The sequence below is a fragment of the Lates calcarifer genome, linkage group LG21 (assembly GCF_001640805.2).
Source record: "Lates calcarifer isolate ASB-BC8 linkage group LG21, TLL_Latcal_v3, whole genome shotgun sequence".
Taxonomy (NCBI): domain Eukaryota; kingdom Metazoa; phylum Chordata; class Actinopteri; family Centropomidae; genus Lates; species Lates calcarifer.
Genome location: NC_066853.1, coordinates 16,148,318 through 16,169,182, shown reverse-complemented (window position 1 = coordinate 16,169,182; position 20,865 = coordinate 16,148,318). Strand labels below are relative to the sequence as shown.

Below are 20,865 nucleotides of genomic sequence, written 5' to 3'. Positions count from 1 at the left end.
GCTTTCAAAATATCCACACATAAAAATATTCATATTTAAATGCTGTTTAAAGTTTCCTTTGTGCACAGCATTCAGAAGTGTACTTTCTCATTCGCTGACAACAGCAGGACTCATAGTGATATATAAACAAAAGCCATCAAAGTAGGTGGCTCCTATTTATTGAATTACATTATATTAAAGTTATATTGCATAATGCAAACTAGCAGTGTGAAAGTCCAAATTAAAGCATGTCCTCACATGTTATACTCATTTATAACCATTGCAGAGAATATATTTAAATATAAATACTGAATTAAACACCGAACAACATGACATTTTCTGAATGAATAAGAAACTGTGTCTTCTTAATATCCTGTGTATGATGATGCACTCTACTTGAAACTGATTCTTTTTATTCAGTCTAACTTTTCACATTTATGTTTAATGAACTTGAGTTTATGAAACAAAGGAGTATAATAGGAGGGTTAAAGGGGAATCAAGCATGCTCATTAATTTGATAGAAATCCTGATTACTATGTTGTGCCATTCAAATTTTGATGCACATGACAGCACCACACTGTATCAAAATACAGCCGTGGCAGACAGCCATCCTGATGCAGTAATCTTTTTTGTGACATTATTATGGATTGAGTCAAAGTTGGAGCCAGTAAATCAAAATAAAAGATCAAATGACTGCAATTTTACACACTGCCTACTGTATGTCTGCACAGGATGGCTGAAGGATCTGTCTGTGAAATTACAGACATAATGCCACCTTGTGGAGATAATTATCACTACATCCCATTCTGCATACATAAGAAGCAATGCTTACTTTATGTTGAAAATAGCAGACTCTGAACTTGAAGAAATGTGTGTTTGGGAAGTAGCCTATGATGTGGTGTTTCCTAAAATAACATGAAACAGGTCATTTCCTGACCAGAAAATTGGCAGCAAATTGTAGATTTGTGACTACATTATCATTCTGGACATTAGCTCAGTGAGATAAACTGTAGTCTGTAAATGTTTTGGGCACTAAAAGTAAAGTAAACTTTTTGCCACTAAAAGAAATTATACAAAGTACAATAAACTGAAAAAAAAAAAAAAAACTAAATCAAATCAATATTTGGTGTGACCACTGGCAGGTAGGTTTACAAGTTGCACACAAGACTGTGCAAAAAACAACAAAAACAAAATGTCTGATATAAAATGAGGCTGTAAGAGGATGGCTGTAGTCCTCTCCTTATTACTAAAACTACAAAATCCCTACATCTACAGCACAGTTGAACATCTCTATCTATCGCTCTATCAAGTAACTACAAAACGTCAGTACCAGTGAAGTATAGAACTGATTTCAAGATTCTTTTATTTGATTAAAAGCATTGCATGGACACCAGGCTGCATCTCTGAACTGCCCTGCTCCACCTCCAGACCCCTGAGATCTGCTGACAAATCACTGCTCTGCATCTCAGTTAAAAAACCAAAGATGATCAAGCATTTTCAGTTGTTGGCCCTAAATGGTGGACTAGTTAATGAGATCTTTCCCCTCCACTGGTATCTTCAAAGCCCTTTTAAAGGCCCATCTCTTTTCTTGAGCCCTTTTAAGTGTCATCACGAAGACATGCCTGACTACTGCCATGTATTTATTTGTATTTTATTTGTTGTTTTTTGCGAGGGTGTTTGTGTTAATGATTTTATCCTTTGATCATCCCTGTGCTTTTGGTCGATTATAATAATCAGTTAAATCAATTAGATAATCCCATAATTTAATCTCTCTATAAAGCATCTCAGCCTACATTTTATATTTTTAAACGTGCTCTACAAAGAAGCTGACTTGATTTAAGCACTGTCTGGTGTAAATGAAATGTTTCCTGCAGGTCATTGAGGATGTGGAAGTGCCCCTGCCTTAGCAGCAGCGGTCACATCACATCACATGAGATGGGGCTGGTGTTGTGTCACGTGAGGCGTCGTTTTCTGAAACATGGCTCCAACTAGCGCAGAGCAAAACACCACCGATGCGACTGACTGTCGTCTGTCTACCGACCCGCATTTGTAAACACCTAGAAAACGGAGGAGCAAGTACACCACGCCGCACTGCAGCATGTGCTCGTTTTGTGAAGTTAATGTGGTACAAACTCATGATGCGTGAAACCGGCGGTGCACTGTTAGCCCAACGCTAGCTATCTGTAAACTGCTACAAGTGGTGAGAGGTGAGCTAAATATTAAACAGAAACTGCAGTTGCTCTGTAATTACAGTGGAGTGACATTCAACCTGCATAACTGCTCTTGCTAAATTGTGTGTCAATGATTTAAGTAAATGCATGATAGCTTTCTGCTTGTTTGAGTTAGGTTTCATAACGTTAGCCTCTCTGTTAGGCTAACTGTGCGTTATGTTGACGTTACTTCCCCAATTGTTTTGAGCTTTTGAAAACCTTTTGCAGTTCCGACGTCTGTAACGTTAAATAGGTTGTTTTAAGCCAAATCCTATTTACAAGTCTTATTTTAGACTTCTAATATCTGTAGTCTTGGTTGAAGTTGGGCGTTATTGTTTCTCAGTTGTTATCTCTGCGAGCCAGCTAGCAACCTAGCTAACGCTACACAATAGTTATTTAAAACTTTTAACTGCTGCTACTGCATGAGCGTTTTTGGGTACTTGCCATTAGAAAAGTGAGTTGTGCACTTAATCAGAAGCACTAAGTTATTATTTGCTTGAAGTAAAGGGACAGCTTGCTTTTCAGGAAACTTGGCACCGGGGGTAGAGTAGATGTGTTGATGAGGCAGAAGTAGCGCAGTCATGTGAGATGAGCTCAAACTTCAGGGACTTGAGGAAGAACAAGTAGTCATGTGCACTCACCAGCACCACATCACCCTTTCTTTGCTGCAACCTACTTTTCTCCTCTGTAGAAAACAATTTCTCATTTCAGCTTTGCACAGCAGTGTTACTGTAACAGTATTGACCATTTATGCCTTTCATTGCATTCCTCAGCGGGACAGGCGGAAGAGGAGATTAGGTTTGCCATTGATGACTTTTAATTACTTCCTCCATGGATGTCTGAAAATCATCCCAATTGGGAGACTGCGAGGTGAACACAGCTGATCAGTGTGCAACTCTGGACAAGCACTGGAGACTGACCATGGATTGGCTGACACATGCAGTGGAGAGAGACTTGGGGATCGACAGACGGCAGCAAGGCCCCGGCCCCCGGCCCCAGGAGCTCACAGCCCTTGTTCCTACACGCTGGGTGATGGGCCTGAGGGAAAGGAGGGTCATGCGCTGTGCCCGCTTTGACAGCATCAGTGAGGCTGAAATTCACACGTACCTTCAGTGTTCCCAGGCAAAGTTGCCTCCCGGCTGGACACGAGTGTGCATTCAGGGTTTGAGGAAAAGCAAGCTGAGCTACAGACTGGCCAGAGACCCATGCGATCAACAAATGAAATTCATGTCACAGGATTCTTATGTCAAAACCATGCAGTGTGTGTCGCAGCATAATGTCAGGTACTGTATATTTTTTGATTCTCTCTTGTAAAATGTGGCCTTGCTTGTCATGTTATGCTTGTGTTCTCAGTCAAAGTAAAAATTTCCCTTTAAAGATGATCTGTCACCTCCATGACAATTGACTGTGAAGTTACTGTTTACTCTGCTTCAGATTTCTGTGTAAAAAGCTTTTCTGCAGTAATCAAGTAGTCAACAGTTAATAGATTAGATGATGATTTGAGCATTAGAAAATGAATCTGCAACAATTTTAATGACTGATTATACATTCAAAGTTATTTGTCCAGCAAAAATGTCAAATATTTTCTGGTTCTGCTCTTGGAAAGAATATTTTCTGCTTTTTTCCATTTTATTTTAGTTTTAATGTATCTATTTACTCTCTGTGGGATTTGGATGGTTGATTTTACAAAACAAATAATTACAAGACTTGATCTTGCGCTTTAAGGACATGTATGGGTCATTTTTGTTTTTCACTGTTTTCTGACAGTTTAACTAATTGATGAAAAAATAGCAACTGTATTGATTGATAATGAAAATAATTGTTGTAGTCCTAATATCAGCGTACCTGGAGCTTCATTTAAAAGGAACCAGGACTTACCTGTGTAGATTCCTGTAGTGTTTGTGGTAACACTTTATATTAGGCTACACTTATTCACTATTAACTACTTGTTCATTGGCATGCATATTGGCTCATAGAATAAAGAACCTGTGTGGGTTAGGGCCAAATTGCTAACAAGTTATTTATAATCAAGATCTCACTTTAGAATAGGGAACATATTTACAGAGATTTAATTTGGACTTATTTGGACAATATTATCAATTGTACTTTCATGTACAACAACGTCCTTACTTAATATCAATAAGCAATAATTAGGAGGTTATTGAGGGAAAACTCTTGTGCTTTATAATGACTAATAAAGAGCCAATATGCATGCTAATAAGCAACTAGTTAATGGTGAATAAGTGTAGCCTAATATAAAGTGTTACCATGTTTGTTTATTCAAATGCATTTCTACCTGTTAGGGTTAGGACAGGGTTTCTGTTTTGCTATTGAGTTATTGAGTTTGCTTAATCATGCACTCTTAGTAACATTAAGAGTAATGTTTGAGGCTTTTGAAAGGTTTCTGTAGTTAAAAAGTCAGACTTAACCGGTTGTCTCGTTAGACAGTTGAATTCTAAGGATAGATTTCAGTTAAATATCTTGCATACAATGAGTTTATAGTCAACTATATTTATGTATTAGTTTAAAATATCTCACTGAAGAAAATTAATGCAGTCATTTACTGGAATATGATTGACATAGTAATCTGTCAGCTTTTGTCTTTCCTTCCTGTTCCAGGAATCTATGGCGTGACGCTCATTACAAACTTGTGCAACCATATGCAGGAGCCAGTGAGCAGATGCATATTGCAGCTGTCGATGCAGTGCGTCACGCCCTACAGAAGCTCTTCAATTCCACATTCATCTCATCTGACAGAGTGTCACCATCCCTTTCTCCAGCCAGAGAGAAGGAGAAAGAAAGCTACTTGCCATCCAGTTCATCGTGCTTTTCCAAGTCCCAGTCAGACCATCTGTGTCCTAATGTTCTGCCCGCAGAGTGTCTGCTGGAGACAGTGGATATGTTGTATGTGATTCTACCATATACTCAGTATTCACTCCATGATATTGTCTCCTTCAGCCCTGCCAAGCTCGCTAACAGCCATGCCAAAGTGTTGTTCATTCTTTACCAGTTACTAATAGCCCTGCAGGCATGTCATGCGGCTGGTCTGTCTTGTGGCGAACTCTCTCTGCAAGACATAGGAGTAGATGAGCAGCTCTGCAGCCGTCTCAAGCTCAACCTAGCCCATTATGAAGATCTGGGGACGGAAGGGGATGCAAACAGTGATGTTACTGGCATACAAGTGCCAAAAAGTGTCCTGCCAAGGGACAGTGAATGCGTGAGCCAAGAGAACAAAAGACTTTGCAAAGACTGCTTTGATGAGCTCAAGACATTGGTTCTGGACTGGGTTCATGGACGAGTCAGTAACTTCCGCTACTTGATGGAACTGAACCGGTTAGCAGGACGGCGAGAAGGAGACCCTAATTATCACCCAGTGCTGCCATGGGTGGTGGATTTCACTGTGCCATTTGGAAAATTCCGGGACCTCAGAAGGTCAAAGTTCAGGCTCAATAAGGGGGATAAACAGCTGGACTTTACATATGAGATGACCAAAGAGGCTTTGGCAGCAGCGTCGGGTAACGGCGTTGGTGGGGGCGGTGTAGGCGGTGACCTCAGTGGCTCTGTAGGTGCTGGCGGTGCTGGACCGTCTGACCACCTTCACGTACCTCATCACATATCTGATGTGCTCTCAGACATCACCTACTATGTCTACAAAGCCCGGCAGACACCCAAGTCAGTGTTGTGCAGCCATGTTAGATCCCAGTGGGAGCCTAATGAATACCCTGCCAGTATGGAGCGCATGCAGAGCTGGACCCCTGATGAGTGCATTCCCGAGTTCTACACAGATCCCTCCATATTCCGCTCCATCCACCCCGACATGCCAGACCTGGATGTGCCTTCATGGTGCAAGTCTTGTGAGGAGTTCATTGAGGTTCACCGGCGCCTTCTGGAGAGCAGAGAGGTGTCCCAGCATTTGCATCACTGGATCGACCTTACTTTTGGCTACAAGCTGTCTGGTAAAGAAGCTGTTAAAGCCAAGAACGTGTGCCTGCACCTAGTGGACAACCACACCAATCTGACTACCTATGGTGTAGTACAGCTGTTTGACCAACCCCACCCACCCCGCTTATCTCCTTCCCAGTACGCCCCAGCAGAACCTCCTCTCCTTGGCCTTGCTGCTCTTAATGTGCCTTCTCTACACATCCCTCAAATTGACACCATGGCTGACGCCGTGGATGGAATGGTGCCAGAGTCCACGGGGTGCGAGTCCAGTGGCTGGACAATGGTAGACAGAGATGAAGAGCTTGAACAAGGTACAGAAGCTCTGGACTCATTAGCGTCCACTGGTTCATCTGCTTCTGCATCCTGCTCCGTGCCACTGCCAAGTGTCAGTACAGCGGGAGGAAAAATGGGAGGAGAGCATACAACACTTATTGTATCTCAGCCCTCGAGTTCATTCCCCGGTGATTTTACAGGCGGCTTGGGCCCTGGTTTACGCAGTGCCATGTTACAAAGAGGTGGGCCAGTAAACAAAAAACATGGGGAGGCAAGTGTCACCACCACCAGTGCAGAGGAAATCAAGATCACTCTCCCTGAAGGCTTCAACCCATTGCAGCCTTTGGAAGAGTTGGAGAAGTTGAACAATTTCCTGGTGAAGAGTCTGCACGCTGAAGTGTGGCATCCTGTAGGATCTAGTGACTGCACAAGAAACGGTGTGAATAATGAATCTCTACCCTCTCTTACACAGCTCTACCAAAGAGACATGCAGGCCCTTGGTGTTCTCATCGCTGAGATATTCTTCTCCTTTAAACTGAGAGGACTCAAACCAGGCACCCCCCTCAGACAGCGCTTCCAAGCTGTTATGAAGCTTTGCTCTGCCAGCCTCCGTGATGTGCCACTGTCTTTGCACCATGCTCTTGAGACACTACTGCTAATAGAGAAACACTCTGGAATAGCACACAGAGAAGTACCGGATTGCCCACGTCCACTCCTTTTCAAATATGCACCCATTTCCGATGGTCTCCCTCCTCCAAACCCCTGCCAGTTATTGAACTCAGTCATCACCCCCTTTCCTTTCCCTTCCTATTTCGCAGCACTTCATGAATTTATCTTTTCCTACCACAGTAAGATGCAGACTACATGTAGCCTTCAAGGAAGAGATGTTGTCTTTCACCTGTGGCAACAGCTTGAGACACTGCTGCGTGGTAACATCACCGCTGAGGGTCTTGAGATTCTCTTGCCCTTCATTCTAGCCCTCATGCTTGAGGAGTCCACTGCTGTCTATGCTGCCTGGTACCTTTTTGAGCCAATTTCTAGAGTACTGGGTCCAAGAAATGCAAACAAGTATTTACTGAAGCCACTGATCAACGTATATGAAAACCCTCACTGTTTGCGAGGACGTTTCTATCTCTACACTGACTGTTTCATTCTGCAGCTGGTTGTGAGGCTTGGCCTGCAGGCCTTTCTGTCCAGCCTACTCCCCCATGTGCTACAGGTCATCACTGGCTTTGAAAGCTGCATCTCAGGCTCTGGCGGGGAGGCATGTAAAGGGCTGAGAGCTGGCACGTGTAATCTAGGAGAGGAAGAGGAAGAAGACTTTCAGTGTGGTGAGGTGCGGCAGTCGTCTGGGTCTGTTAGCGGGAATATTGGCGGTAGCAGTGGAGCCAGCGGAGGAGTTGGGGTGGTGGGAGACACAGGGCTGGTTGACTACTCCTCTGGCATCAGTCTCAGTGACCAAGTGTTTCTCTCAGAGGCAGAAGACTTTCAGAACGGGTTCTATGTCAACAGTGGAGCAGGGGTGGCTGCTGGGAAACAGCAGAGCCAGAACTCTGCGTCAAAGGATCAAGACCAGGAGTCTCTAAGCGTGGGGAAACTAAGCGACAAAAGCAGCACAAGTGAACTGTCACTGGGTGATGGAGACTCAATGCGGGATCGAGCCAGTCTCAAATCAGCTGATAGCAGCCAGGACCTGAAACATGCGAGTGAGGGAGAAGAGGGAGGAGAGCTGGAGGAAGAGGAGGTGACTGAGACTAATGAGGGTAAAGACAGGACAGAAGACCCTACTGCACCCAACCTGGAGCTCACTCTCTCTGGTTGCACAGAAGCTTCAGGAGCCACAGTTGCCACTCTGGAAGGTGAGTTTGTGAATGGAATGGCACTGGAAGAGACTGAGAAAGGCATTGTGGGGGAGCAGGAAGAGGAGGACGACCACGATCCATCAGAAAACTCAGAGGAGAAAGAGCAAAAGATTCTTCTTGGTAAGTGAAGGATGGATGTTTGTGTAAAGCATTTGTTTGTTAACTGATTATTGTCTAATATTTTTAAACGTGTCTCCACTAACAGATACAGTCTGCAAAACAGTTCGATGGCTGTCAGCAAAGCTCGGACCGACAGTGACGTCCCGATATGTAGCCAGAAATTTGCTGCGACTGCTCACAAATTGTTACCTTGGTAATGTAAACTTGCAACAACATAAAAGTTTAATTGCTAGGGTTTTCTGTGGGCTCCTGAAGGGCTTAGGTGCAGTTGTTGTTGTTGTTGTTTTTTCTTAAGATGCATTGGATTGTTATCGTTGCAATATTTATACAAACACAACACAGGTTGTTGATTTTTATAGCACACTTAGACATTTGCAGGAATTTTTAAAAAAATATGCTGAGTTTTCACTCGTCATGAATTTATTTTCTGTGTGGCAGCAGACCATGTTATACCAGCTTTCAGAAACTCCTGCAGATTGAACATTTTTGAGGTTGATTAACTGTGAAAGACTCACTATATAGTCTATGCCATAGACAGACTTGAAAACACTCACAAGCCTAGCAGTATATTAGGGCTATAAATAACCCATAATATAACAATTTGTAAAATACTGTGGCTAAACTGGTACTTGCTCCAATTACCAAGACAACCCTGATTTCTTTAAATCTAATTTTGAGAAAAAAATATTGTCTCATATTGGAGCCAATATGGTATCCTTTCTCTCCAGAGTAGTAGAGAACTCACTGTAGTTTTTCTTTCAGTTTAGGCACTATGCAAAAAATACTAAAGCACTATGTCTAAGTCTGGTAGGGAAAACTCTGATTGCTCTATTTATACATTTATATTTGTTAGCTTGATATTATGCATTACTGCTTGTGTTTTCTTTACACATTTTCCCTCTCATGTTCTCTTTGTGTAGGGCCTGAGAACCACCAGTTTGTGGCTCCTGCATCTGAGGAGAGCAGTCTGGAGAGTGTGGGAATGGGCAGTGTGTATGAGAAGAAACCTGTGGTCGGTGATCACACAGCAGGGCCCGTTTTGGACTGTCTCATCTACATAGCTCAACTTTATGGAGAGCCTGTACTCACATACCAGTACCTGCCTTATATAGGATATCTGGTGAGAGGAGATAAATCATACCAAAAACTCTTGCATGTACAAGCTGCACCACCATACCAAAATGTACTTTTGTGCATGTTTTCCAGGTGTCTCCACCTTCTTCGCAGCGTCTTAACACACGTAAGGAGGCAAGTCTGCTTGGAGCTGTTGCACTTACACAGAAGATCATTGTCTTTCTCTCTGATACCACTCTGATGGATATGCTTATGAAGATCAATCAGGATGTGCTTCTGCCACTACTGGAGCTGCTCACCACTCCCCGTATGGGGTAAATAACAAACATACCATATACACACACATACATATATGTTGAGGCACAACACATGACAGTGCCTGAGTGTTCTGTAGTTCAAACACAGCTTGTCAAACAGACAAACAGAACACTGCAGATTATTTGCTTTTTTCTTTTACATTTGTCATATGCTGTTAACCTTTCATACTTACTGAAGTGCTATATCTTTTTCATGTTTGTGTTGAAAAATTATCAGAAAATGTGCTTCACTAGATCTGTCGTTGATCCTCTGCTCGGTTGTACCTGTTCTGCTGTACTCAGGTTCCCCAGCGGGGTGCAGACACGCACTGCCGTCTGTCTCAAGACACTCAGCCTGATGGCTCTCATCTGCCTGCGCATTGGGAGGGAGATGGTGCAGCAGCATATGGCTGACACTCTGCGTCGGTTCTTTGCTGTTTTCTCTCTGCTGCATTCTCTGCAGCCTCAGGTACACACACACACATGTAACACATAAGGCCTGACTGATGTCGTGTCGTGTCAAGTTTATTTTTAGAGTGCTTTCATCAAGCAAGGCTTTATGTAAAAAAAAAATGACACAAAGGCAGATGAAAATATGGATAAAAATAAAAACAGAAGACAGAAACTTGGAATAAGAACTGTCTGAGAGACGGGAGAGAGAGAAAGTGCATTTATTTGTAGCAGGATGGTTTTAGATATTTATTCATGTGCTTACATCTGTTTCTTTGCAAAAATGCAATTATAAAATACACTGATGTGACATGTCTGTCCCTGTTATGCTGCAGCTGGACAGCGCCCCTCGCAGAGTTGTGGGAGAAGTCACAGTGGTGGATGTCTGTACAACTGAGGAGTCGAAAGTGACATATGAGTTGGGGGTCTTGGAGGAGCTGCAGACTGTATTTAACCCTGAGATGGCCCATGCCTCCTACATCCCCTTCTACTGTCTCATAGGTAGGAAATACCTCATCTTGTATCACAGAGCAGGAGGTAAGCAGTATACTATGCTAAATTCAAATACACTTTTACACTTCAGCGGTATAAATCTGTGTTTTATTGTGATTTCTGTAGGTGACATGGTAATTCGTAAGCTGGTTCCCAACCATGAGCTGGTCTGGCAGTTGGCCCAGTCTTACCATCAGAGTGTGAGCCAGGGGAGTCCAGAGACAAACCTCACAGCAACGTCAAGGGCAGAGCTGCCTCCATCCTCCATGGGTCTCTCCTCTGGTTTCGGCAGACGCATCGGTTGCAGCCCCTTTCCTGCGCCTTCAAGTAGCTCCACCCCGCTGGGAGACTCCCTCCCTGAGTCAGGCACGTTTGGGAGCCACCTAGTGGGAAACCGTATCCAAGTGTCCCAAGACACTGATTACGGTGGTAGTCCCAACCTGGGCTTGGTCACCTCTTGGGGACGCTCCAGCCGCACCACCCCCATCATCAGCACTGCCTCCACCTTCACAACTCCTGCCTCCAGCACATTGGCTTCCTTTACCTCCTCCTCCTGGGTGACGGGCCCCACACTGGAGGACAGCGCCCTGAAGCAAGAGCTCCCTCGCAGCGGCCGCTCCCTGCAGGGCAACTGGCTGGCCTACTGGCAGTATGAGATCGGTCTCAACCAACAGGATCCACATTTCCACTTCCACCAGATCCGACTACAGAGCTTCCTAGGTCACTCGAGCACCACAAAGTGTTTGGCACCCCTGGCAGGAGAAGATTATTTCCTCTCTGGTAGTAAGGATAAGACTGTGAAGCTTTGGCCTCTTTATAACCATGGTGATGGGACACAGGAGGTGGAGCCTAGGCTGACGTATAATGACCATCGAAAGTCAGTCTTCTATGTTGGACAGCTCGAGACTTCTCAGGAAGTAGTCAGCTGTGATGGTACCGTGCACCTGTGGGACCAATATACAGGTAACAGATATTAAGTACGATTCATTCGTCTGCTCATAATTAGAACTGTGCATCTGGAGCTTATAATTTTGTTTGAGTACTTTTCTATGTAACTACGTTCTATTTTTTTGTCCTCAGGCAAGCAGATCCGCTCATATGAAGCCGTGGATGGAAAGAATCCCATTACAGCTGTCACTACCATGCCAGCTCCACACTGCAGTGTTGTGTTTGGCAGTGCAGATTCTGTTCTCCGCTTCATTGATCCTCGCAAACCAGGGTTGCAGGTAGCAATTTCACTTAGCAAGCTCATTCTATCGAGACCTGTGCCATAAAACATCCAGCAATTATCAACTGTTACTGTGTTTTCAAAAATTGTAACACTGCTTACACTTCTCCACTGTATAGTTATTTTAGACTTGACAGTGACAAATTTTCCCCCTCTATCCCCCAGCATGAATTCCGTCTGGCATACAACAATTTGAGTGCTGGGCTTATCCGCTACCTGGCAGTGAGCCCTTCAGGACGCACGGTGGCTGCAGGTTTCTCATCTGGCTTCATTGTTCTGCTAGATGCACGCACAGGGCTTGTTCTGAAGGGCTGGCCGGCTCATGAAGGAGATATCCTCCAAATGAAGGTATACTTGGAGTATGTGTATGTTTGACTGTGTAGTTTTCTTTATCTTACATTAAGGTATTAAGGGACAAAGCTGCCTCTGGGTAACATCTCAGTCAATACATAGAAATTGTTTCTTGATTTAAACAGCTTGGAACATTATGTAAATACTGTTTATGTTTTTAAATTACAACAGTGACAAACTAGGGTAGTTAATATTTGTTTCAGTAGATTTGTTGAATGCATAAATAAATAAGTCCTTTTAGAATAGCATAAGAATTACTCTTAGGCTGTGTATTAAATCACTGTTGGATGCCCTACAGTCTTTAAAGAAAAAGGAGGGAGACCGGAGAAATACATGCACAAAAAAACATGAGTGAAAATCTCTGGCTTTGAAAATGTTGCATTTTCACTGCCAACACTAATTTAGGAGTGTCTTTTAATGTACTAGCAAATGACTGTGAAAAGTGTCCCTCCTCTGCGTTGCCTTACCACATCATTTTCTGTCGACCAGTAAAAAAAAAAAAAACAAAAAAAAAAAAAACACTTACCTCCATAGCAATTTAATGTAATGTCAATACTACGTGTAGGCTTTGTATTTACACACTAGAACCCATATTCACTGTGTGTTTCTCAACACTGTGATGACGTGTGGGACTTTTTAATGGTCAAGTTGTTCACAGGAGTCATGGGTTGTTGCTCTTTATGCTGTGGTCACATTGCCAGATAAACTTTTTACCAAACAGAGGGACAGTTTCTCTTTTCATAGTGTGATTACTGAAATAACAGAAGGATTATATGGGGTTAATATTTATCAGAATATTTATCATGTTATAAGCTGCCTATTGTAAGTTTTGGCGTATCAACATCAGAATCTCTTGGGTATAAATTCACAGTCAGACTTTGCGGTAAACAGTGGAAACTTTTGGAGGACTACAGTGTGGAACCCACGCAGTGCACATCAGCCAGTTAGTCACTTGTGTTGACTATCTTTATCTGAGTGACCCACACAGTACATGGATATGTCTAACAAATGACTGCGATGTCTACACGGGTTATTGGATAAATGTATGCTCATTCAGGTTGAGAGCTTTTGAAAACTTTTATTAAATCCATTGAAAATTGCAGTTTGATGTAACTTAACAGGTGTAGTGTTAATATATGCATGATTAATATATACATGTACCAACCAGTGTATGTAAAAACCTGAGCTATTGCATGACACTGTCTCAAAATATCCGCCAGAAAATAATCGTACCGTATTCCTGGACCACATCTCATACCCATGCAAGAAGGTGTGGGTGTGCTTTTTCAGCGATCATGTGATAAATATTCAAGAAGATGATCAGCCAAGCAGCTTTTATTTTGACATTCCCCAAAGGTAGTGGTGCAGAGATGGTGAAAGTTGTACCCAGCACATCTGTTGTCAACAGAAGGCAAGGATGAGCAAACTTTATTTAACCCCAAATTAGGTCAAGGATTGTATCTCTAGTTTTAAAGGCACAAGTTTAGGCAAATATGGACACAGGTTACTCATTAGAAAGACCATGGTGGTTCTCATTGGTACATTCATATTACTCAGACTTCCCCTCAGTTGTTACGTGTATCAGCTAGTGGCTTTTTTTCATATTAAGCTTTAAAATGAAAAACAAACTGGGATCTTTATCTTATTTGAAATAAATTTTGTGGTAAATAAAGATGATCAAACACATTGAACTTACTCCCAGCTCAAAGTTTTAAGCTTGTGGCTACAGGAACACTGCTAGTCAGATGATAGTAATATTTTTCTTTAAATTTAGAGTGGCAGTATGACTGTGCTGTTGTCTGATTTATAAATCAGTTTTTACTTAATGAGTATTTTGTTTAGTTCTTGTTTTCCTTTCTGATATTCTTTAATTTCAGGCTATTTACAAGGGAATTCTGGTTACACTGCTTTGTATTTAACTTACACTTGCAGTGTTTACTAGGATATAACATCAACAATGACTTCCTTTTCTGTGTTTTCTTTTCAGGCTGCAGAGGGAAACTTGGTCATCAGCTCCTCCACTGACTACACACTCACTGTGTGGAAAGATCTGGAAAACAAGCCTGTACGCCAGTACAAGTCGCAGTCCGACTCCATCCACGCCTTTGACCTTTACGGTTCTGAGATTGTAACCGGAACAGTGGCTAACAAGATCGGGGTGTACTCCATGGCTGATATCTCACTGAGCCCCATTAGCAGCACAAAGCTGAGCTCAGAGAACTTCCGTGGTACCCTTACCAGCCTGGCTGTCCTGCCCACCAAGAGGCTTCTGCTGTTGGGCTCTGAGAATGGTGCCATTCGGTTATTAGCTTAAATCAGTGGTTCCCAGCTACAGTAAACACTCCTCCTGCTGGCCTTCAAAGTATCTTATTTGTGAAGACGCCGGGTGTCTGAGCTCTCTTTGTCCCTTCTCCTGTGCTTGAGGCCAATTGTAATGGTAGGGCAGGTCGTCAGTTCCTCTAAATTGTTTGAACAAGGCAGCACAAGTAGAGACATTGTATAAGCTTCATGTCTACTGAATCTTGCCGCTCTGGCTGTTGGCACAGAATTTGATGGACAGGAAAAGTGTGCCACGCTATTGACATTGATCATGTACAGTAAATCCCATGATTTTTTAAAAGTCTACAGATGTATAGATAGTATATAATGGGAAATTCTTATCTTGACAAGGTCATTTATTCTTTTGACTAGGTCAGTTATTCTGTTCAATAGAATGAATCAGAAGACGTGCTCAGGAAGGTGGAACCAAACCCGGTTCTTATGTAGTGTTTACACTTTCCAAATAGATGCATAACAACACCAAAAATACATCGACCTCGCTTTTCATTTCCCTTGACATCACAATACATGCGTATCCAAATGCACTGATTAAACTATGCAGTATTTGTGGATCAAATCATTTGTTTGTGTTAGCATTTCACCATGTTCCATGAGTGTTGTTTCAGAGTAACTTGTTTATACATCATGAGCGGTAAAAGTTCACTCGCTGTTTCGACGACCGTCTCAGTACATCTTCTCAGAACGGAGACCCTTCAGTCTTCACATACTAAAGTTACCGATGCACAGCCTTTATTCTACTGCACAAGAATGGCCTGAATTGTAACATTTAGATTCTCACTCAGATTTTAAAGACTGAATGTTTTTATCCACTAATAAATTACTTGAAGTTGCTTTGGGATTTTCTAAACCGTGTTTAGGGATTTCTTGATTTAGCAGTTAGAACCTGTAGCAACATTATCGTGGGGGTGTATCTCAGCAAACGCCGCTTTGACTTGGGTATGCCAGCGGGTAGACTCACAATTTTCTAATTTCTGTCCACAAAAGCTAACATAGGAACAGTCAATGCCAAGATAAACAGTTTTGTATTTTAACATTTATATGTAACTGCATACAAATATGTTGAGAAAAGCTATACATCAAAAAATGTGGTTTAACTTGCTCCTTATTGTGTAATACATATTAATGTACAGTACAGATTTTTGTTCCTTCAATCAAGCCCAGGTTTCATTAAATGTAATGAATCTAAACAAGTTTTCAAAGCCCAGTATTATCCAACAATCAAAGCTTTGCTCCTTGAATGATTTTATCACTGTCATGTTGTAAAACACAGTTTGCCTACTTTTCTAATTATTTGCCCAAAGCTCAAAATGCTCTTGACAAGTGTAATACACTTTTTGATATTTTGTTTTTTTTTTTTTGTAGACCTGGAGTGAAAGCTCAACCCTAAAACAACCGACTTGGTTTGTAGTTGCACGACTGATGTTGTTACAACTGATCCAGAATCTCTGTGAACATTTTAAGAGACGTTCATGAAAAATTGCTTATTTATTAACTGGATTAATAAAAATGACTTCCATGTTGTCCATGTTCCAGTTGTTCTGTGTGATTCACCTGGACTCATCATGACTCCTTCGGCTTCCAATCTCCATTGAGTCACTTGAGTTCAGATTGGACAAAGTCCCCTCTTGTGTTTGCAGACGACTGTCATGTGATCTGAAGATATCACCTTTGCCTAGTGGTGAAATAAGACCAAATCAGCTGAATAAGTTTCTTTTCTAATTTATTTCTTCTAGTCTTTGAAAGATATTATTGGCCACAACATATAACCATGATTTTTGGTCCGAGCAGTCAAGTCTCTCTGTCCGTTTTGTCGAAATGGTACTATGTCAAAGCCAGGGGTTTCTGTGAAATGTGGGCTTGTGTTCTCTGACATCAGTTGTATAACTGGAGTGAACAAATTGTATTTGTTTACCCACACACAGCTGGATTAACCAACCCTTTTGTAATTAAGCTGTCGTGTTTCCTGTTGAAGATTTAGTTGTGTCATGATTTTATCACCTGCCCATCAACATGCTAAATAGCTAAGCGTGTCGGGTTTCAATATTTAACCCTGGAACTGTCTCAGTAGCTACATTTACAAACAAATAGTGGCTTAAATGAGGCCCCAATCAATGTAAGTTGATATTTAACTGTTTGCTGAGCAAGTGCCAATCTTTTACTCTCAGGAATTCTGCCATCCACAGTCACTTAGTCGCTCCTTTTTTGGACAAGGCAGCAAGTTTTTTTCTATTTAAATTTAAGGTAAGATCAAATTTATTTGATTAAATTTATTGGGACGCTATTGTACATTTGAATAATTGAAGACTTGGTGGAATATTCTAAATATTTCTCAGATATTCGTGGATTTTCATGTTTGTATGAAGTCTGCAAAAGGGGCTATGGGGCTATACCACTTCATACTTTTGGACGTTTTATGTGGAATTGAACACTGAATGTCTGTAGACACCACAATGCACTGGCACTCAAAATTGTCTCTGCCAAGACAAGTGGATTTTCTGTCCCATAAAGTGGATAGTCTGTAACTGTGTTTTATTAAATAATAAATCTGCAATATTGGGATGTGTTTCAAGACAGCCTGGGTAACTGCTGACAGCACACATTCTGCAGTTTTACTGTGACAGTTTCTGTGCATGGTCCACAGTGAGTATATTTTATGTTTTAGGCACATTTCCAGTTGATCTGGGTTCCTTCAAAAGAGAGGGCGACTAAGTAAAGAACAGTTTTAAGACCTGCAGACAATATAGCAAAGAAACAATAAACAAAGGTGAGGATGTTATGTTTTATGACTTGATTTTGTTTTTACTAGCTTGTAACTAAAACTGGAGGGGAGAAAATGTGGTCTTCACGGGGATATTGATTTATTGCACAATATTCTAGGGGAGGAATATTTATTGCTTCATAAGAGTGAGCATGTCAGCCGTTTTTTCAGCCAACATGATTTCTCTTTTCTGCAGTTACGTTGTAAGGACATGGACATCCGTCTGACACTCCTGTTGATCTGTCTCTGCAGCCAAGGAGTCACTGTAATGCACTGAAATTACCAATAAATCACTTAGAAAAGTATCCCAGCTCATTATAATCTGTTCTGATTATATAATGGTTGTATGGGTTGTTATTTTACACTATCTCTCTGCTCAACAGAATGCTGAGGTGGCAGAAGATGAGTCAATCCCCCTGGTGCCTCTTATTCCTTTAATGCCCAGTCATCCCATACAGGTAAGAGGCAAATTAGAAAAGTTTGACCAGAAGAGTTTTCCCTCAGTGTGCTTGTTGTGCCACAGCTGTGTTCTGGTCGTCTGGAATTCACAGTTTGGAAAGTGTGTCCTTGTGCTGAACATTTTCTCTTATTTCTGCTTTCAGCAAGCAGAAAATGAAAGTACACCACAATCGCAAACTGCAAATACCACAGAAGCACCTGTGATTGCGACAACCATAACCTGCAGGCCCGACGAAGGGTCGTCGGAGGAAGAACAAGGCGAGGGCTGCCTGTCTATTGGCCGAAGCCTGGAGTCCAGGGAAGCCATTGCCGCTGCCGTTCAGAAACTGGGCGTGCAGCTGCTGCAGAACCTGGAAGCAACACCAGAGCAACCAAATGTCATCATATCTCCTTTCAGCATATCACTAGCCCTCTCCCAGCTGGCTTTAGGTATGCAGCTGGTGTTCTTACACATATGTAATTACCTCATTTGATTAATTGTGTCAGCAACTTGTCCTAGTTTATAGTCGCCTGGAGACTGTCATCGTTCTCGTCCAATTATTGCGCCCCTCTTCTTTACAGGTGCAGTAAATGAGACAGAGGAGCTGCTGATGCATCATCTCCATGAAAACACTCTCCCCTGCTACCACCAGTCTCTGCATAATGTCTTAGTGCAGCTCAGAAACAATGACCTGCAAATTGCCACACGCATCTTCCTGCGCCAAGGTTACTACTTAGAAGAACACAGAATTTGTCAAAATTATTTTTAGCTGTACTAAAAGTTGAGACTACACATCTCCTCTCTGCTTGCAGAACTCTCTTTTTACTTATTCGTACTGACCTAAAGAGCAGGTCTAAGAGATCTAGAATCTGACTAAGTGTGTTTACTGTGTGTTGCAGGGTTTGAAGCAAAGCAAGGCTTTATCAATGAATCCCAGCGGTTATATGACTCTGAGCCAGCCGTGTTGGAGAGCTTGCAGCAGATAAATGAGTGGGTCGAGAAGGAAACTGAGGGAAAGATGACCGACTTCCTGTCTGCTCTACCACCCAACGTGCTCCTCATGCTTATTAATGCTGTCCATTTCAAAGGTGAACGAGAAGTTTTACAGGCCACTGTGTGTTTGAGTCACGTTGCCAACTAAAACTGAAATGTCCCTTTTTCTTGTTTTCCACAGGAGAATGGAAAGCTCGATTTGACCCGCGCTTCACCTCCAGAGGTGTCTTCTACCTTGACGACAAGCACATGGTCGACGTTGAGGTGATGGAGGATGCCAAACATCCCTTGAGTTTATATATTGATAGTGAACTGGAGGCTCAGGTACAATACAATTTTAAGCACCCAGTCTTCATCACCGTTCCCAAAATACATCTGCCTTTTATCAAACCTGTAACTCAGAAAGATACTTAAATTCCTGACAGAGCTACTTTTCTTCTGCCTGTGCAGGTAGCGAGCTTCCCATTCCAGAAGCTCATGAGCTTGCTGGTGGTCATGCCTCTGTCCGGCAGGGTAAATGTGTCTGCACTTTCTGCAAAGCTGAACATCTCAGACCTGTATAATCGTCTACCTAAGGAGAGGGCCGTTCAAGTTAAAGTCCCCAAATTCAAGCTGGAGTATAGTCAAGAGTTACAGGATGTTTTCACCAAACTAGGTAAGACATTTTTGTTATATTGTTTTTTTTTTTTTTTTAAAGACAGATCAAAATGTTATTACTCTGATTAAAATGTTTATCCCTTGAGCTGAGCCTGTGCTTCCTTCCTCTGCGTTAGGCCTGGGAGATATGTTTTCCAGTCCCAACTTGGCTAACATGGCGGACGGCCCCCTGCTGGTGTCCAGTGTGACACATAAGTCCAGCATGGAGATAAATGAGGAAGGTGCAGAGGCTGCCGCAGCCACCACTGTAGTCATCTCACGAGCATCCAACCCTGTTTTCCACCTCATCCAACCCTTCTTCTTTGCCCTTATGGATGATACGACACAAGTACCGATCTTCATGGGCATCATCACCAACCCTAATCCTGGTGCTCCGGTCTTGCACAGGGGAGATCCTGGAAGCAAAGATAAAGTGGGATTCCCACTTGATAAGAATCATGTTGGCTCATTTGGCGGCCCACCTAAGTAGGGACTAATAACCTGCCCGGATGTCCCAAGGAAACTCAGACCAAGACCTTTACGACACAGATTACAGATTAGATGTACAATGTCATTTAGCTGGTTCAAAATCCATGTGAAAACATACGCTTCCTTTGTGTCTTTATTTCATTACAGAATAAATATACTGAAGAGCCCAGTATCCCCTTTGACAGTCAAATATCCCATTAAAAATTATTATAGTTTTGTTGCATCAAATGACATGGCCTGGTCAAGAAACTCTTAAAATTATAATTAGATACAGTAAATGGTTTATACCTTTAGTAAAATATTGTGTCCACATGTAAAGCCAAACTAATCAGGTGTAATCTTCCAGTATTTCTGTACTACAGCATCAGTGTGCATGTAGTTGAATTTATAAAGATGTTTTCTAATGACATAATAAATTGAATTGATCTGGATCACACGTCAGGGTCATGAGCTTTACTGCGAAACATCTTAAATGAAAAATGGGTTGTATTATAAAACGCGTGGAAGTTGTGATGCATTCTATAAAATGGGAAATAATAAAACAGCGATCAACTGAAGAGAACAAGTGGCAATTTAGCCACTTACATGGCTATTTCCAGCCAAATGCAGTGGCCGTAGCTAGTAGGTTTGCATTTGTTCCTGATTTTGTAAGTACTTAATGATACTTCCTACCCCACCAGTTTTCTCATCGTCTGTGCTACAAAACGAAATGCTTTAACATCTTCCATAATGAGCGACTGCAATAAAGAAAGGTTTACAGATTAAAGTTATCACATTCCTTTTTTGTCGGGACTGTGATTTTTTTCTTTTAATGTTAACAATGTTTTGCCCATAAACATTAAGTTTTTATTTCAACGCTTGCACAAAAGCAGTTTTTTTTTTTTAATCATCTTTGATGATTAAGGAAAAATGTGTTTGAATGGTCATTGGGTG

At 42.0% G+C, this 20,865-nt stretch overlaps 2 protein-coding genes across 2 annotated transcripts; both read left to right on the top strand.

Annotated features, from left to right (window-relative positions):
• The first annotated feature begins 1,911 nt into the window (after window positions 1-1,911).
• Window positions 1,912-16,138, top strand: wdr81 (WD repeat domain 81). Its single transcript, XM_018665200.2, has 12 exons — window positions 1,912-2,186; window positions 2,963-3,472; window positions 4,809-8,386; window positions 8,472-8,579; window positions 9,307-9,506; window positions 9,593-9,774; window positions 10,060-10,225; window positions 10,542-10,707; window positions 10,825-11,661; window positions 11,779-11,924; window positions 12,092-12,274; window positions 14,265-16,138. Exons 2-12 carry the CDS (start codon window positions 3,111-3,113, stop codon window positions 14,589-14,591), a joined length of 6,255 nt encoding a protein of 2,084 aa, XP_018520716.1. The 5' UTR covers window positions 1,912-2,186; window positions 2,963-3,110; the 3' UTR covers window positions 14,592-16,138.
• Window positions 16,139-16,592: 454 nt separating this feature from the next.
• serpinf2b (serpin peptidase inhibitor, clade F (alpha-2 antiplasmin, pigment epithelium derived factor), member 2b) lies at window positions 16,593-20,368 on the top strand. Its single transcript, XM_018665201.2, has 10 exons — window positions 16,593-16,858; window positions 17,280-17,381; window positions 17,572-17,640; window positions 17,759-17,833; window positions 17,978-18,263; window positions 18,396-18,539; window positions 18,714-18,902; window positions 18,989-19,131; window positions 19,258-19,462; window positions 19,581-20,368. The coding sequence occupies exons 3-10, from the start codon at window positions 17,587-17,589 to the stop codon at window positions 19,931-19,933; spliced, it is 1,449 nt and encodes a 482-aa protein (XP_018520717.1). The 5' UTR covers window positions 16,593-16,858; window positions 17,280-17,381; window positions 17,572-17,586; the 3' UTR covers window positions 19,934-20,368.
• Window positions 20,369-20,865: the final 497 nt, after the last annotated feature.

Coding starts and splice junctions, on each gene's coding strand:
- serpinf2b (XM_018665201.2), top strand. CDS start 17,587: ATGGACATCCGTCTGACACTCCTGTTGATCTGTCTCTGCAGCCAAGGA. Junction 18,264..18,395: donor CCTCTCCCAGCTGGCTTTAG/GTATGCAGCTGG, acceptor TCTTCTTTACAG/GTGCAGTAAATGAGACAGAG. Junction 19,132..19,257: donor ATAGTGAACTGGAGGCTCAG/GTACAATACAAT, acceptor CTGCCTGTGCAG/GTAGCGAGCTTCCCATTCCA.
- wdr81 (XM_018665200.2), top strand. CDS start 3,111: ATGGATTGGCTGACACATGCAGTGGAGAGAGACTTGGGGATCGACAGA. Junction 8,580..9,306: donor GCTCACAAATTGTTACCTTG/GTAATGTAAACT, acceptor CTCTTTGTGTAG/GGCCTGAGAACCACCAGTTT. Junction 9,775..10,059: donor CTCACCACTCCCCGTATGGG/GTAAATAACAAA, acceptor TGCTGTACTCAG/GTTCCCCAGCGGGGTGCAGA.